General features: G+C 42.5%; 1 protein-coding gene across 7 annotated transcripts in view; it reads right to left on the minus strand.

Moving 5' to 3' along the window:
• Nucleotides 1-18,869, minus strand: part of mast2 (microtubule associated serine/threonine kinase 2) — a 457,841-nt gene that overhangs the window by 9,686 nt on the left and 429,286 nt on the right. For all 7 annotated transcript variants that reach the window (XM_063064394.1, XM_063064393.1, XM_063064392.1 and 4 more), the window contains 5 exons: nucleotides 15,405-15,685; nucleotides 13,859-14,074; nucleotides 9,363-9,589; nucleotides 9,111-9,233; nucleotides 5,500-5,636 (listed from right to left, as the gene is read on the minus strand). In XM_063064394.1, the coding sequence (XP_062920464.1) occupies nucleotides 5,500-5,636; nucleotides 9,111-9,233; nucleotides 9,363-9,589; nucleotides 13,859-14,074; nucleotides 15,405-15,685 (984 nt within the window). The remainder of the gene's footprint in view (nucleotides 1-5,499; nucleotides 5,637-9,110; nucleotides 9,234-9,362; nucleotides 9,590-13,858; nucleotides 14,075-15,404; nucleotides 15,686-18,869) is intronic.

Here is an 18,869-nt window from a genome sequence, read left to right on the forward strand (position 1 = left end):
TTTGCATCCAGGTGCTTTGCCCCAAAGAAGGAGACGGGAAAAGGGAAGACAGCGATTTTGACTGGCTGTATCGAGCTGTTAAGCGAACCGCTAGGGAAGGACAGGTCTGCCAAAGTTAAGGAAGGGCGCGAGAAGTTTATCTCGGCCGGATTGGTGTCAGTGAAGGAGGGGTTAAAACCAGTTCCAGTGCGGATCTGGAGAGACACTGGAGCGTGTCAGTCACTAATACTGAAGAGTGTATTAGAGTTTAGCTCAGAGACCCAGACTGGGGAGGTAAAGGTCAAAGGTGTTGGGGAAGGGACAGAGTCAGTCCCTTTGCACCAGATACACTTACAAAGCAACCTGGTCTCTGGACTAGTCACGATCGGGGTGAGGTCCGAATTACCGATGAAAGGCGTGGAAATCTGGCTCAGTAATGACATCGCCGGGGGAATCGTGTTCCCAGTCGTGAGATTGACAGGTCAGCCTGCCAGCATTGAGGCTCTGCCCATGGACTCACAGGTTCATCATGGGGCTGCGGTAGTGAATTTAGCTGCGGTGGTAAATTTAGCTGAAACGTTTCTGCCAACCTTGTACGAGAAGGGGGTAGAAAATGAAAAGAAGGAGTGTAGTGAGACAAGGGGTAGTGAGGGAGCTGGGACAGACGTAGCATTAGCCAGGAAAGAATTTGTGCAGACGCGGGAGCGAGACGAGGGGCTGATGGTTTCGGCAGAGACAGCTCTCTCTGACACAGACTCGACAAGGGAACTAGTAGGCTATTGTGTGGGGGAGGAAGTGCTGAGGAAGCAAGGGAGACCAAGTACCGTGCCCGCAGATGAGGAGTGGGGGGTGGTGCAAAAGGGTTATGGGAATGAGGTTTTTAACCTGGCCCACAAGGTACCCCCCGGTGGACATTTTGCGGTGCTGGAGGAAACAGTTGGTGGAATCATGAAAGAGGTTTACCGGCTGCCCTGGGGGGAGGATGTTATTGATTATGGCCAACGCGAACTGAGACGGTCACAGGCTTTTGATATGCTAACAACCTAGTCGGTGTTAGCGTGGAAATCAATGAACTAGGGGCCCCCTGATAAGAGAAAAAAACCATTTTGAAAAGATTAGTATGGGATCGATCAGATGGGAGAAGGCTATTGTTTTGGCCAGGTCTACTGATAAGGTCTCTCCCTTAATCCCGGAACAAAGCGACTCTTTAGGAGAAGTAATTAAACGACTCGCACCCGTGTGTTTGATTGTCCCGAGGCAATGCAAAGAACTGGGACGTTGGGTGGTGTCTGTTACAATAGGCCAGCCTAGTAAACAACATCTATATAGAATGAGTAATTCAGTGACTAAAGGGCTGATGAACACAGAGGTGTGTATTGGCAATTTAATACGGCTGTCTGAAGCCAGCTTGATAGTGAACCTTGAAAAAAATGAGTTCGGCCACGCGAAGGTCACTTAACCTGGGAATTGTGGTGACACAGGGGCAGCTGGCAGCGATGCAAGCTACAGTGCAGGCTAACGCTGACCTCCCAACCCCGACAGACAAGAGGGCCCTCAGAAGGCTCTTGGAGAAGGTGGAGTACTGTAGGAAATTTTGCAATAACTCTGCGGTCACTACCCCTCCCCCTCCTACTAAGCCCTTGCGAGAGAAAACTAAGTCGGAATGGGACGACCCTTGTTATTGTGGTCCGGGACAAAACCAAATGAGAGGTTACATTGATCGCAATTCATCAGTGTTTTTGGCCACTATGAAGTTTGCTAAATTGGAGCCTGGTCTAAGGGACTATAAATAACACATATAAAAGAAACAGAAAATGTGATTGCTGACTGTCTGTCAAGGTGCTGACAACTTCAAATTCTCTGTATTAGCCAAATAGCTGATAAAGATGTATATTTGTGTGTATCAAATAATGTACTCATGTTTGTAATTTTTACCCTGGTAAAAATCCTTAAAGGGGGGAAGTGTGACGAGAATACACATAAATTAAGATGTTTGCTGGCCTGGGATAGCACCAGTGGCATCAGCAGTTGGTCTGCCACCTGCCCTCAGGGGAGGGAGAGATAAGGAACAATGAAGTAGCATTTGGAGATGCTAATGAAGGAGCCATCAGTCTGGGTATTGTCAAGATCGGCTCCCCCTTTGAACCCTGAACTGTTTGAAGTGATGGACAGGCGATCTGGAGATGTGTAATGAAGGGACGGGAGAGAGAGCTGTCTAGAGCGGATCCCCCTTTGAACCCTGAACTGTTTGAAGTGATGCACAGGCGATACCCCAGCAGGGGGATAAAAAGGGACAGTTCGCTAAGGCAAGGACACACACGACATCCGAGGTAACGAGACCCTGGAAGCGGTGCGCCTCTCACAAGTCGGTGGGAAGTACCGGGCCATAAACGCACAGGGTGGAAAGGTACGATCAGCGGGAACCTGGTGTGTGTCCACCCTCGCTTGGGTGCCGGGTTCACTGCAGAGGATCGACCGCATCTGGAGGAGGGGTCACAGTCGGTGCCCTCAGGTGACATCACAAAGGACTCGCCCGAAAGCTGCTTGTGAGCAATATCGCAGATCTGTGAGTGGAAGCCGTTCTGAATGATCAGTCGTTCTCGTTCTCTCTCTCCTTCCCCCCCACATTGTCCATCGCCATGGCAACGATTACTGCGAACTGAACTTCGCGTCACTTTGAAATTGGTCATTTACCCCTAGACAACGATAGAGCTTGATTGATCCTGTTATCTTAATTCTGTGCACATGTGTGTTTATCATTGCTGAACTGTTGCATTCATTATCCTTTCGATTACTGTGTTGCTTGTTTCTTTAATAAAACTTTCTTAGTTCTAGTAACCCAGACTCCAACTGAGTGATCCATTTCTGCTGGTTTGGCAACCCAGTTACGGGGTACGTAACACAACATTGAATCACAGTGGATTTAATTTGGCTTTTTCTGACACTGATCAATAGAAAAAGACTCTTTTGTGTCAAAGTGAAAACAGATCTCCACAAAATAATCTAAATTAATTACATATATAAAACACTAAATAATTGATTGCATAAGTATTCATCCCATTTAATATGGCACACCAAATCATCATTGGTGCCACCAGTTGATTTTAGAAGTCATATAATTAGTGAAATGGACATCACCGTGTGCAGTCAAGGTGTTTCAATTGATTGTAGTAAAAATATACCAATATCTGGAAGGTTCAACAGCTGGTGAGTCAGTATCCTGGCAAAAACTACACCATGAAGACAAAAGAACACTCCAAGCAACTCTGACAAAGGGTTACTGAAAAGCACAAGTCAGGAGTTTGTTACAAGAAAATTTCCAAGCCACTGAATATCTCTTGGAGTATAGTTAAGTCAATCATCAAGAAATGGAAAAAATATGGCACAGCTGTAAATCTGCCTAGAGCAGGCCATCCTTAAAAACTGAGTGACCATGCAAGAAAGAAGATTAGTGAGGGAGACCACCAAGAGACCTATGACAACTCTGGAGAAGTTGCAAGCTATAGTGGCTGAGCTGGTAGAGACTGCACATACGACAACTGTTGCCGGGTGCTTCAACAGTCACAGCTTTATTGGAGAATGGCAAAGAAAAAGCCACCGTTGAAAAAAACTCACATGAAATCTCACTAGAGTTTGTCGGAAGGCATGTGGGAGATTCTGAAGTCATCCTGAAAAGGGTTCAGTGGTCTGATGAAACCAAAATTGAGCTTTTTGGCCATCAGATTATGTTTGGCACAAGCCAAACTCCGCACGTTATCAAAAACACATGGTCTCTATAATGAAGCATGGTGGTGCATCATGCTGTGGGGATGTTTCACTGCAGCAGGCCCTGGAAGGCTTGTGAAAATAGAGGGTGAAATGAATGCAGCAAAATACAGGGAAATCCTGGAAGAAAACCTGATGCAGTCTGCAAGAGAACTGTGACTTGAGAGAAGATTTGTGTTCCAGCAAGACAATGACCCCAAGCCAAAGCTACACAGGAATAGCTTAAAAACAACAAAGTTAATCTTCTGGAGTGGTCAAGTCAGGGTTCAGACCTCAATCCAATTGGGAATTTGTGGTCAGACTTGAAAAATGCTGTTCAGTCATGATCTGCATGCAATGACAGTGCTTGAGCAGTTTTGTAAAGAATGGGGAAAAATTGCAGTGTCCACATTTGCAAAGCTGATAGAGAACTATCCCCACAGACCCAAGGCTGTAATTGTTGCCAAAGGTGCATCTACTAAATACTGACTTGAAGGAGGTGAATACTTATGCAATTAATAATGTTGTTCTATTTAAATCTTACAACTATCCCACAACGTGGGGGAGTAAATATCTTTGCCTTATGACTCCATTGCAATGCACAGAAATGTGAATTTAATAGTCTAATGGCTTGTATAAAGAAGCTATCCCATAGACTGCTGTTCCTGGCTTTAATGCTGCTGTACCACTTGCCAGACAGAAGCAGTTGAAACAGTTTATGGTTGGGGTGACTGGTGTCCCCGATGACCTTCCAGGCCTTCTTTCTGCACCTGCTGCTATAAATCTCCTCAATGGAGGGAGATCACATCCACAGACATGCTGGGCTGGCCGTACCACTCTCCGCAGTGCCCAGTGATGAGGGTTGGTGGAGTTCCTGTACCAGGAGGTGATACAGACAGTGTGCTCTCAATGTTGCCCCTGTAAAAGGTCGTGAGGATTTGGGGGCCATGGCAAACTTCTTCAGTTGCCTGAGGTGGAAGAGACACACTGACACGAAAGAGTTCTTTTCTGTTATTAGTGTCAAAAAAAAAATTAAATCCACTGTGATTCAATTCTGCAAAACAATAAAACATAAATACTTCTGGGGGAGGGGAAGAAGGGTGAATATTCTTTCTAGGCACTGTATAACACAAGTTTATATAGTCTTACTATTATATCACATTGCAAATCTTCCAGATATGGACTATCACACCAAGGAGCTGAACAGATACTATGCAAAATAACATGAAACAAACTGATCATTCAAACTTTTATCCTTCACAAATGAAGAACAATGCACATTATTGGGTGCAAATACAATGGAAATTTCTGTTGAATGAAAATCTGAAGCAGTTACTTAACGGAGAAATTTACTGCACACCTGGTCATCATTCAACACATCATATCCATGCTTAGCAAAAAAAAGCTGTTCAAACGGATCTCAGTTCCCAAACAATAGACTTGTAGCCACATTCTTTTGTGGTTCAAACGGGATTAAGGTTTTGCTCTTCACTACTCTGTTTGATAGTGAACTTTAAATCTCCACCATGCTTATCCTCAGCACCCTTCTAATCATTCCATCTTAATTTTGATCTTCAGCACACATAACCCTCCACCATCCTGTTACCAACCTCCATAAATTATGCCTATTAATAATTCATATGCAAGCAATTACAGCAAAAATGAAAAATTATCATGCTCATGTCAATCAATAATGATGTAAAGGATTCTAACACAAACAGAATTAAATACGCAGAATTACTATGGTGACGATTTCAGCTTTTTGGGGAACAATACCTGTCTTGGCCATCTTTTGTTTTACTCTTCTTATTCCTCCTTGCCATCTTTGACTTGTGTGTAGATCGCCGAGCTGGCCCAACCTTGATTGATGTATTCTCAAAAGGAGTTGTTGATATTGAAACCTTGTTTCCACTCTATTCATTGGAAAGATTTGATTTTATTTTTGTATCATTGACTTTAATTTTAAATACACATTATTCTACATTACGCACTGACATCGGTTCAGAGATTTAAATGCCACAACATTGTAAACATCTTAAGATACTGTTACAAGAAATGTAGTCCAAAACAATTTCTAAACATTTTATATAAATTTTGATTTCAGGTATTTTTAAACCATTAAAAAATTCGAATCAATCCAGTTGGCCAAATTTTGATACTGACATATACAGTTTAATACTAACTGTACAATTTCCACAGTGCAGTCCTTTTTCATTCATGCAGAGTAGTAAAACAAAGACTACCTGGTTATTGGAGAGCTATAGTTTTCAAACAAAGTGGTAGCTCTAACAACATAAGAAAATGGCAGGAGTCAGCTACCTGCTGGAAATATCTTTCTAAAGCTACAGTGGAGCGTGTATCAAGCTTCAAATTCCTTGGCGTCCCCATTTCCGAGGATCTCACCTGGTCCCTGAACTCCTCCATCCTGATCAAAAGGGCGCAACAGCGCCTTTATTTCCTGTGGAGCATAAAGAAAGCTCACTTCTGTCCCAGGATACTGACGGACTTTTACCGCTGTACCATTGAGAGCATACTCACCAACTGCTTCTCAGTGTGGTATGGTAATTGTCCCGTATCGGGACAAGTAAGCCTACCATGTCGAACCTTGTCAAATGCCTTACTAAAATCCATGTAGATCACATCCACTGCACTGCCCTCATCTATATGCCTGGTCACCTCCTCAAAAAACCCTATCAGGCTTGTTCGACACGATCTGCCCTTCACAAAGCCATGCTGACTGACCCTGATCAGACCATGATTTTCTAAATGCCTACAGATCCTATCTCTAAGAATCTTTTCCAACAGCTTTCCCACCACAGATGTAAGGCTCACATTATCTATAAAACATTGTGCATCATGCTAAATCAAAAGAAAAATGCCAAAACCTGCTAAACAAACATTAAAAATTAAAGAGGGGGTAAAAATTATTTATCACCTTTGTAATTACTGTGCTAACTTTCTTCTGGTGCGATACTATATATTACCTTACCAACTCACCCATTTTGTGGATGCAGAAAATATGAAGATTTACCAGAATAAATACCCCCTCTTTCTGTAAGGTCTAACAGTATGGTAAAATTTCAATAGACCAAACCAAAATGAAGAGAAAAGAGAATTCAAGGTAAGTCATGGAAATTATAACAGAAAAGCACAAGTCTGGAGAAGGGTATAAGACCATCTCAAAGGAACTGAACATACCTTAGACCTCAGTGCAGTCCACCACACTGCCCAGGTCAGACCATCCCTCTAAACTTAGTCATGGAGAGGAATGGAACTTGTAAGAGAGGCTACTATAATGCCAACAGTCATTCTCATTGAGTGACAGAAGTCAGTGGCTGTAACTGGAGATGAAGTTCATGTCTCCACAATCTCCAAGACCTTGTACAAAAAGGGTATTTATGGAAGAGTGGCAAGGAAAATATCCTGGCTAAAAAAAAAATGCACACCCTTGCCCATTACGACTTTGCAAAGTGTCACTTAGAAGATACTGTAAGGATGTGAAAGAAGGTCTTGTGGTAACACAATCCCTGCTGTAAAGTATGCTGGTGGTAGCATCATGCTATGGGGAAGCTTTTCAGCATCAGGGACTGGAAATCTAGTCAGGATTGATGGGAAGAAGAATGCTGCTAAATACAGAGAGATCCTAGATAAAAACCTGCTAGCCTCTACCAGAAAGCACAAACTGGGGAGGAAGTTCATCTTTCAGCAGGACAATGACTTGCCAGAGTAACCATGGAGTGATTTCAAATGAAGAAAATTTATGTCTTTGAGTGGTCCAGTCAGAGCCTGACCTTAACCCAATTGAACATCTCTGGCAAGACCTCAAGATTGCTGTCCACAGCCACTCTGAGTGCCTCACCAACTAACCTGGCAGAGCTTGAGCAATTTGCAAGGAGGAATAGTCACGTTCTGCAAAGCTAATAGAGACTTATCCAAAAGAACTACTGACTATAATAGCTGCAAGGGGCAATTCAACTAAGTACTGAGCAAAGGGGGGGGGGGGGTTCATACTTTTGAACTGCTGACATTTCAATTTTTCAATTTTTAGATTTTATGCTTTACAATTTTCCCTGTTCTTTGAGTTCTACTGTGAAAAAGCAGCATGTGATCCACAAACAAAAATTCTCAGTTAAATTGATCAAAATCCCAGGATATAATATTTATGTGAACAAAGGGTTGGGGACTGAATACTTTTATAAGTCACTGTAGGTCATTACAGAATTAGTCTCATGAATCTGTTTTAAGACCATAAAACCATAAGATATGGGAGCAGAAGTAGGCCATTTGGCCCATCGAGTCTGCTCCGCCATTCAATCATGGGCTGATCCAATTCTTCCAGTCATCCCCACTTCCCTGCCTTCACCCTATACCCTTTGATGCCCTGTCTAATCAAGAACCTATCTATCTCTACCTTAAATACACCCAATGTCTTGGCCTCCACAGCCACTCGTGGCAACAAATTCCACAGATTGACCACCCTCTGACTAAAGTAATTTCTCCGCATCTCAGTTCTAAAAGGATGTCCTTCAATCCTGAAGTCGTGCCCTCTTGTCCTAGAATCTCCTACCATGGGAAATAACTGCCATATCTAATCTGTTCAGGCCTTTTAACATTTGGAATATTTCTATGAGATCCCTCCTTATTCTCCTGACTAAAAGGAAAACAGCCCAAGAGTTGCCAGACATTCTTCATCTGGTAACCCTTTCATTCCTGGAATCATTCTTGTGAATCTTTTCTGAACCCTCTCCAATGTCAGTATAACCTTTCTAAAATAAGGAGCCCAAAACTGCACACAATACTCCAAGTGTGATCTCAACTGGCTCTTTTGACAGGCTCTTTCATTGTTCCAATGGAAGTTAATTCCAAAATGCTCTCTTTTACTCTTTTCCATTGATGCTACATGGACTGTTAAGTTGATTACTTATTTGGTGTCATTTCTTAAACTAGTTTGGCTTTCAGACTAAGATTTCTTAAAACTGAGTGTTAAAGCAGACGTTATATATTAAAGTCGTCCACAACCATCATTTTTAGAAACAATTCAACATCTACAAAACAATGGATTATCAGCAATGATCTAGCTCTCCAGGTGGAGATGCCACCTAAATATCGTTCTTCAAATTTCACACCAGGTAATGATAGTTGTAGAGAAACACAAAAGGGAGACAGGCCCTTCAGCCATCTAGACTAACACTATTTTTCCTCTTGCACCCCATTTATTTCCTCTCACTCCATTTCTCCTGGCAGCCACCTGCAGCAGTCAATGAACCTAACGTCCAACATTCAGGAGGAATCCAAATCACCCAGGGGAAGCCCACAGAATCACAGTGAAAGTGCAGGAGCGAAGCAGAAAACAAATTACATACGTGTTTTCTGAAAGTGTGCATTACCTTTAATATGAGTTCCACCACCTCTGTGTGCACTAGACCGTGGACAGGTTCTCCATTTACATGAGTTATCAAGTCTCCAGCACGTAGGCCAGCATCGTGGGCAGGTCCATCACTCTCAACATGCTGCAGTACAAAGAAGGCGCACAAGATGAAAGGAGGATACAGCACACCAGTCTGAAGAGGACAAAACCAAATAGATGTTCCCATTTTATATGCAACATAGCAGTTACTTACTCAGTAAAATCTACTTACCCAGACCATATGGTGAACAGTAAAGATATCACTCTCTCCCATGTAAACTCGGATAGCACGAAGCGTAAACCCATATTTTTTCCCAGCTCTGTGGATAATGATTGGAGGTTTCAAATTGCTTACTGCTGGAGAAAAATCTCGGCTTGGTGAAGAATCCCGTGAAGATGGATTGGATGATAAAGAACGTGGTGACATAGGGCTAGCTAAAGGAGAACCAATATGATGATCTATATAAACAAAGGATATAAAAGTAGTTAATTTGTAAGGTTTATTCCAAGTTTCACCATCAAAAAGTAGTTTATCTCTTGGGGGTACACAATATTCAACTAACTATTTTATGTACCATTACAAGTGAACACATCAATCTCCATCAATCTTTATGTAGAATTAACTTAAATAAGAATCTATTTAAAAGTATTTCAATGTTTGCCGTAAAGGGCTTTAAAATACAAACAAGAGAAAATATGCAGATGCCAGAAATCCAAGCAACACACACAAAAGGCTGGAGAAACTCAGCAGGCCAGGCAGCATCTATGGAAAAGAGTAAACAGTCAATGTTTTGGGCCAAGACCCTTAATCAGGATTGGAGAAAAAAGATGAGAAGTCAGAGCAAGAAGATGGCGGGAGGGGAGGAAGAAAGAAAAGGTAATCGGTGATAGGTGAAACCAGGAAAAAGAGAGAAAGATGTGCTTGGTGGTGGAATCCCATTGGAGATGACAGAATTTACGGAGAATTATGTGCTGGATGTGGAGGCTGGTGTGGTGGTAGGTGAGGACAAGAGGAACCCTGTCTCTTGTGGGGTGGTGGGAAGATGGGGTAAAGGCAGACATGCACGAAATGGAAGAGATGCAGGTGAGGGCAGCGTTGATGGTGGAGGAAGGGAAGCCCCTTTCTTTGAAGAAGGAGGATATCTCCTTAGTTCTGGAATGAAAAGCCTCATCCTGAGAGTAGATGAGGCAAAGGTGGAGGAATTGAGAGAAAGGGATGGATTTTTACAAGTAACAGAGTGGGAAGAGGTATAGTTGAGAGAGCTGTGAGAGTCCGTGGGTTTACAATAGGCATCAGTAAATAAGCTGTCACCAGAAACAGAGACGGGGGGAAGGTGTCAGAAATGGACCAGGTAAATTTGAGGGCAGGGTGGAAGTCGGAGGCAAAGTTTATGAAGTCAACCATCTCTGCATGGATGCAAGAAACAGCACCAATGCAGTCGTCGATGTAGGATAGGAAAATTTGGGGAGTGATACCATTGTAGGCTTGGAACATAAATGATTCCATGTAGCCAACAAAAAGGCGGGTTTAGCTGGGACCTATGCAAGTACCCATGCCTACACCTTTTGTTTGAAGGAAGTGGGAAGAGCCAAAGGAGAAACTATTGAGAGTGAGGACCAGTTCCACCAGACGGAGGAGAGTGGTGGTGGAGGGAAACTGGTTGGATCTGGTGTCCACCAGACAGAGGAGAGTGGTGGTGGAGGGAAACTGGTTGGGGTCTGGTGTCCAGAAAGAAACGGAGAGCTTTGAGGCCTTCCTGATGGGGGATGGAGGTATGCGGGGACTGGACTAGGGTTGCCAACTGTCCCGTATTAGCCGGGACATCCCGTATATTGGGCTAATTTGGTTTGTCCCATATGGGATCGCCCTTGTCCCGTATTTCCCCCGCTAAGGTAGAGCATTCCTATGAAATCACTTGTAAGCTGAAATGGCGTAAAGCACAGAAGCAATTACCATTAATTTACATGGGAAAAATTTCTGAGCATTGCCAGACCCAAAAAATAACCTACCAAATCATACCAAATAACACATAAAACATAAAATAACACTAGCATATAGTAAAAGCAGGAATGATATGATAAACACACAGCCTATATCAAGTAGAAATAATGTATGTACAGTGTATCAGAATTGGGAAGATTAAGCCAAACCGATTTGTAGAAAAAAATCGGCACATACACGCATGCGCATACAGGTGTCCGCGCAAGGCTTCATGGTCATGGTAGTCTTTCTTGGGGTAAACACAAGTGTCCCGTATTTGACTGCTACTTTTGTCCCTTATTTGGGAGTGAGAAAGTTGGCAACCCTAGACTGGATATCTATAGTGAAAATAAGATGACTGGGGCCAGGAAACTTGAAATCATTGAAAAGATCAAGAGTGTGTTAAGTATCATGGATGTAGGAAGGAAGAGACTGAAACAGAGGGATAGAACTGAGTCGAGGTATGCAAGTTCAGTGGGGCAGGAACAAGCTGAAACAATGAGTCTACCAAGCCAGGCAGGTTTGTGGATCTTGAGTAGAAAGTAGAAACAGGTGGTGCGTGGTAAGGGAGCTATGAGGTTGGTTGTAGTGGATAGGAGATCCTCAGAGTTAATAAGTTGGGTGATGGTGTGGGAGACAATGGCCTCGTGCTCCTTTGTGGGGTCCTGTTCGAGGGGTAAGTAAGAGGTGGTTACAGCTTATAGTTGTTGTCTGGCCTCTGCAAGGTAAAGGTCAGTTTGCCAGACTACTACTGCACCCCCTTTATCTGCAGGTTTGATGGTGAGGTTAGGATTAGTGCGGAGAGAGTGAAGAGCAGTGCACTGGGAAGGAGTGAGGCTTGAAAATATGTTTGTTTTACAAGTGGGATCAATAGCACAATGTGGTACAGAACTGTCTAATAGTCAGTTTTACCCCAGGCTATTCCAATAACATGCAATACCACAGAAGAAGAGTGATGGCAAAATATTTTAGGAGCTGGAAATCTTTGTGGTATTATTGAATGATCTTTGAAACATTTTTAAATATAGTTTTTATTTGGAGACTTTGAGAATGAGCATTCAAACCTACATATTAACAGAAGAAAAATGTATTATTTCTTGTGAAGCTGAAACAAGTCAGAACTTGCTGAACTGAATAACTGAATAATGTTTTATTTAAGAGGGAAGAAAAAATTAGAACGAGTTACAAGTTGAACAAGCAACTTGGGGAGAATGTGATCATAATATTTCACTTTCTTTTTGTCAGTTATGTTGGAACATCTGAGAGTCTGTAGCGTAAACTGATCATTTGAAATACTATTACATATCAATGGGAATTTCATTGCATATATTCAAAACTATCATTCATCATAATAGAATACAGAGGAAATGTTAAGTTAAAAACTAAGAAGAGAAAATCTGCAGATGCTAGAAATCCGAGCAACACACAGAAAATGCTGGAAGGAACTCAGCAAGCCAGGCAGCATCTACGGAAAAAAACACAGTTGACCTTTTGGGCCGAAACCTTCAGCAGAGTCGGAGAAAAAAATGCTAAGGAAGTGGGGGGGGGGGGAGGGGGGAGGGGAGAGAGAACCAGCAAGTGATAGATGAAACCTGGAAGGGAAGGTATGAAGTAAAGAGCTGGGAAATTGATTGGTGAAAGAGGCAGAAGGCCATGGTACAAAGAAGGGGGAAGGAGCACCAGAGGGAGGTGATGGGCTGGCAAGGAGATGAGGTGAGAGAGGGAATAGGGGATGGGAAATGGAGGGGTAGAGGTTTGAGGGGCCTTACTGGAAGTTTGAGAAATCAATGTTCATGCCACCAGGTTGGAGGTTACCCAAATGGAATATAATGTGTTGTTCCTCCAACCGAAGTGTGGCCTCATCACAACAGTGGAGGAGGCCATGGATGGACATATCGGAACTGGAATGGAAAGTGGAATTAAAATGGGTGACCACTGGGAAATCCCGCTTGTTTTGGTGGGTTGATGGTAGATGTTCGGCGAAGCGGTCTCCCAACCTACGTCGAGTCTCACCCATGTACAGGAGGCCACACCAGGAGCACCGAACACAATAAGTGACCTCAACAGGCTCACAGGTGAAGTGTTGCCTCAGCTATCAGAACTGTTTAGGGAGGTGTAGGTGCAGATGTAGCACTTGCTCCGCTTGCAAGGGTAAGTGCCAGGAGGGAGATCAGTGGGGAGGGACAAATGGACAAGGGAGTCGCGTAGGGTGCAAACCCTGTGAAAAGCAGAAAGTGGGAGGGTGGAGGGACGGAAAGATGTGCTTGGTGGTGGGATATCATTGGAAGAGGCGGAAGTTTTAAAGATTCATGCGCTGAACGGAGGCTGGTGGGGTGATAGTGAGTACAAGAGGAACCATATTCCTGGTAGAGTGGTAGGAGGATGGGGTAGGAGCAGACGTGCATGAAATGGAAGAGATGCGATTGAAGGTGCGTTGATGGTGGAGGAAGGGAAGCCCCTTTCTTTGAAAAAGGAGGAAATCTCCATAATCCTAGAATGATAAGCCTTATCCTGAGAGCAGGTGCAGTGGAGATGGAGGAATTGTGAAAAGGGGAGGAAAACTTGAGCATGTTTTACTTCTCCATGTTTTGTAAGCTGAAATCCTAATACATTGTTTCATTGCTCACTCTGTCTCTTCCCTAATTTAGTCATCTCTGCAAAGGATCGAATATTTAAAATTGTTGATTCTAGAGTCGATAAACAATTTAATACCAAGGTTCTTTCAGGTCGTCCAGCTTAATCCTCACCTGAAGGGATCATAAGGGACAAGGCAGTTGCAGAAGCTGATTTGATCACTTTATTGACAGGCCTGGAGGTCCGCTTCTCAGTTGATTCTCCAGATAATAGCCTGTGTCGAGCTCTGCGGGCTGCTAGGTCACTGATTGCTTTTGGAGTCGAAGAGTCTGATCCCTCTGCACTGTTACTGCGAGATCTCTGATCAGATAGGTCAGCAGTGCTGCTGGCTGGAATACAAATTAAAGCTACTTAACAGTGGCACAGATTATGCAGCCAATGACAAATGAATGACATCTGCTTTTCATTGATTTAACAGCTAAAATCAGTATACACAAACTACAGCATCTACTTGTGTGGACAATACTCGAAGTGTGGTCTTTATAGAGCTGCAATATTACCTCCTGATTCTTGAACTTAGTCACCTGACTACTGAAGGTTAAATACCTTAACCACACCCTATCAATCTGTGCTGCAATTTTGGACCCCAAGATCCCTCTGTTGCTCCACACTATTCAAAATCCTACTTTAACCCTATATTCTACCTTCAGGTTCAAACTTAAAGTGAATCACTTCACATTTTTCCAGAATAAACTCCACCTACTACTTGTCTGTTCAGCTCTGCATCCTATCAATGCCCTGTTGTAAACTACAACAACCTGCTACACCATCCACAACACCACAAACCTTTATATCATCTGCAAACTTACACTTTCACTCCTCATCCAAGTCCCACAATTATCCCTATTATCTTCCTTGAACAATGGAACAACTTTTATTATCTTTTAATCCTGTGGTTCAACTTCTATGACCATGGAAGATGCAAAGATCATTGTCAACACCCCAGCAATCTTTTTCCTCATGTCCCGTAGTAACCTAGGCTACATCCCATCTGCCCTGGAGTGCTGATGTTTTTCAGAAGTTCCAAAAGATACCTTTTTCTTAACCCCAACATGTTCCAGAACATAAGTCTGTTCTACCCTGACATCAGATTCTTCAAAGTCCCTCTCCCTGGTGAACACTAAAGCAAATTTTCATTAAGGACCTTCCCTACTTCCTCCACATCCAGGTACATTTCCCTCCTTATCCCTGAGCAGTCCTAATTTGGCACTAGTTATCTTCATGTTCTTCATGTTGTGTAGAACAGCTTGGGTTCTTTTTTCCTAATCCTACTCATCAAGATCTTTTCATTTGCCTTTCTAGCTCTCCTGAGTCCCTCCTTAGGCTCCTTCCTGTCTACTCAAGAACCCTGCCTGAACTTTACTCCCTAAGCATTAAGTATGCTTTCTTCTTCCTCTTGACTAAATGTTCTTCCGCTCTTGTCAAACATGGCTCCTTTACCCTACCATCTTTCCCCTGTCTCAGTGGGACAAACTTACCTCGAACATCATGCAAGTGGGCACCTTTAATTTCACCTGGCCAACACCTGATTTCATGACCACATTACATAGTGACTCATAATACCCTCAGTACTAAAGATGAGCATTAAATGCAGTCATCTAATATCAGGTTGATTATTGATCAGATAATCTTTAAAGCATTTTCACTTATGCACGTTACCTGTCAAAGTCGAGCTGCTGGTATTACTCATTGTTGAGGGAGGTGTGGCAGGGATAACATCCACTTGCAGAGTAAGGTCTTTCTCAGTAGGCTGTTCTGGAATAGTTAAGGACACTTCCTCTCTTGTCCTGGTAGCTTGTTGCTTCTTTCCTTCTTCGTCTCCATATATAGAAAAGCGTGGCATCTCTATTAGAGTTGAACAACGGCGTCTCACTGTTAGCGGAGGGCTCGAATCACTTTCAGTGTGGGAAGATTCTGATAATGACATGCGTTTTCTGATACTGAAGGAAGATAGATAGTTGGAGAGGTTGTGAGGAAACCATACATTAGTCATTAAAATTATCTACGTTATTGCTTTTTTCATAGCATACAACAGTCGTATCAAGATAATTAGCCTAATCTAGTAATGCAATACCATTAATTAGGCGAAACTACTCATTATTTAATGTAAGCACTTTCATTTAACTATTGGAATGTATAGCAAATGCATGGTCTTCAAAGATTCTAATGATGTGAGGATTATTTAATTGGAACCCTAAATTATATACATTTTTGGAAAAACAAAGAATGAGAAAATACAAAACTTTCGTGATTAGAGACGACATGTTCCTTCATGCTGCATTTATTTATGCATTTGCTAGAGATGTTTTACTAAACAAAAAAATAGACAAAGCAGCAATATGAGTATTGATAACTGTGTGATAAAAAATACTTTTCTAGCCAATATATATTCCCAAGGGATGCCACAACTATTGCCAATTGATAATAGTGAGTGGCTATCCAAGTCTCCAACGAGAATATATCAAAACAATTGCATGAATGATAATCAACAATGTATCCATATGGTGCTCTGAGACAAACATGAGTGGACAACTCTCTATTCAAGATTTTTGATAAAACTTCCAATATACTTTAGGGAATTTTATCGTGTTAAGGGCACTAAATATATATGTATGTACTTTATCAATGCTGGAAGAGCTCCTTGGACAATTGCTGGTTCTGCATCTCATTATGCTCTTTGTGGAGCACTTCCCACTTATCATTTTGTATTACATCCATTAGTAGATCTGTCTGGTCTACTGTTATAACTCTGCCTCCTTGCCTTGAAGCCAACCTGAGTGATATCAAGACCATTTAACAGATTTGTGAATTACATAATGAGAATGTGCAGAAAGCTCAGTAGGCTTGGCAGCATTTGTGGGGGGAGAAACAACAATTCAGAAAGAATTGAAGTATACACTTTATTTCCCTCCCCACAAATATCATATGAACTTTTAGTATAGAACAGGAGACAGTACAGCACTGGAACATGTCCTTCAACCCATGATCTCTGTGCCAAACACAATGCCAACTTCAACTTAGTAAACCAAAATTAAATTAAAACTTTGTCCTGCACAACACCCATATTCCTCCATTCCTTGCGTATTCATGTGTCAATCTAAAAGCTTCGCAAATGTCACTATCATATCTGCTTTCACCACTACCCCTGGCAGCCTTATTCAGGCACCTGCCACTCTGTGAAAACTGGCCACGCACATCTTCTTTAAACTTTCCTCCTCTCAAATTAAATGCACGCCTTCTTATATTTGACATTTCCCCCTGTAAAAAAGATTCTGACAATTCATAATTTCATAAACTTTTATCAGTCTTCCCTCAGCCCAATCTCTTCTTACTAGCTGATACAGTTTAATCCAGGCAGCATCCTGGTAAACTCCTTCTATACCCTTTCCAAAACTTCCATATACTCCCTATAATGGGAGTGACCAGAAATGCACACAATAATTTATTAATATTTTCTTATTATCTTTGATCCAGTGATCAATTGAACTTTTATTCATCACGTGGGAAAAGGCTGAATGTCTGACAATTAGTAGTTTCCCAAGGACTGATCCCATCTATTTCATTAGTACAATGTGCATGGCCATCATTTATTGCCCACACATGCCCTTGAAAAGATGCTATTGGGTCATCTTCTTGAACCATTGCAGTCTACTGGTGGAGAAGTTTCATGTTTTGGACCATGTGTGAATGCAGAAAGAGCGATACATTTCCAAGTCATGAACGTGGTAGTGATCATGGTTTTGGGAGATGTCATATGAGCGCCCTACACAAGTAAATCTACTGCAACTTGTAGATGACACACATTGAGGTGGAGCGAAGTTAAGATGGCACTGAATAGCAACTCATTTGATTGCATCTTCGGAAACAGCTCTATTTCCATCTTTAATATCTTTATTTTTTCCTTTCAGGGTTCTTTTATAGACCCTGACCTGGAGTTACACGCTGACTTCGGTTCTTTGCAGGAATGGGACCTATTCTCAGAGTTTCAGGACCGGCCGTTGTTCAGCACACCAAGGGTTTGGCCCGAGAGTCCGGTTTGGATTTGGAAGCCTAAGATCTTGGGGCTCTGGAGACGGGCGGATCGAGGGTCAGTGTAACGGCAGGAGACCCATATGTCATTGGGAAGTCAGAAAATCTACTGCTGTGGGCCCGAAGACCCGGGATCTTAGCGACCTTCAGGCACAGATCTCGAAAAAAGCGACATAACAGACTTCTAACATCATAAACCACCGAATTGTTTGTTATGTCTCCCTGCTCACTGGGAAATGGAGACACCTCCTTTTCCCTCATTAGGGAGAGAGAGAGCCTGTGGGATGTCAAATCCCGGGTGAAACAGGAAGTCTTTGGGGTAACTGCAAGTCTGTGTCTTTGTTACTGCTTTGCTCACACTGAGTCTTTGGTTGTGGTACCGATGCTTACTTTTTTTTTGCCGTTGGGGGGAGAGAGTATTGTTGCTCGCTGCCACTTATGCGTGGGAGGGAGGGGAGCTAGGGGGGGCTTTGGAGTTCTTACATTAAACTGTTGTTCATTCTTTGAGCACTCCTCTGTTTTCATGGATGTTTGTGAAGAAAAAGCACTTCAGGATGTACATTGTATACATTTCTCTGTCATTAAATTGGACCTTTGAACCTTTGAAGCCAGGTTTGGAATGAATGTTTAAGGTGGTGAACTAGGTACCACTCTAGCAGACTGGATGGTGTTAAGCATCTGTGTTATTGGTGCTGGTCACACCCAGGAAAGGAGACAAAATGCCTCTGACTTGTGCTTTCTATTTGATGGAGAAACTCTGGGGTGTTAGGAAATGTGTCATTACCTATAGAGCCCACAACTTCTGACTTCTTGTAATCACATTTCCAAAGTTACTCCATTTGAGTGTCTGGTTAATGGTGAACCCACGAATATTTATGGAGGGGATTTGGTGATGATATGACCACTGCATGGATTTGATTATGTGGTTAGACATTCTCTTGTTATTGATGGTCACTGCCTTGCACATTTGAGGTGCAATTGTACTTAGTATTTTTCTGCCAATACCTGAATGTTATCCTGATTATATTACATAAAAGGTATGGACTGCAGTGTTATGTTCTTCACTGCTTTATCCAAGTGCTGTTCAATTTGAAG

This window comes from Mobula hypostoma, chromosome 12 (assembly GCF_963921235.1).
Source record: "Mobula hypostoma chromosome 12, sMobHyp1.1, whole genome shotgun sequence".
Taxonomy (NCBI): Eukaryota; Metazoa; Chordata; class Chondrichthyes; order Myliobatiformes; family Myliobatidae; genus Mobula; species Mobula hypostoma.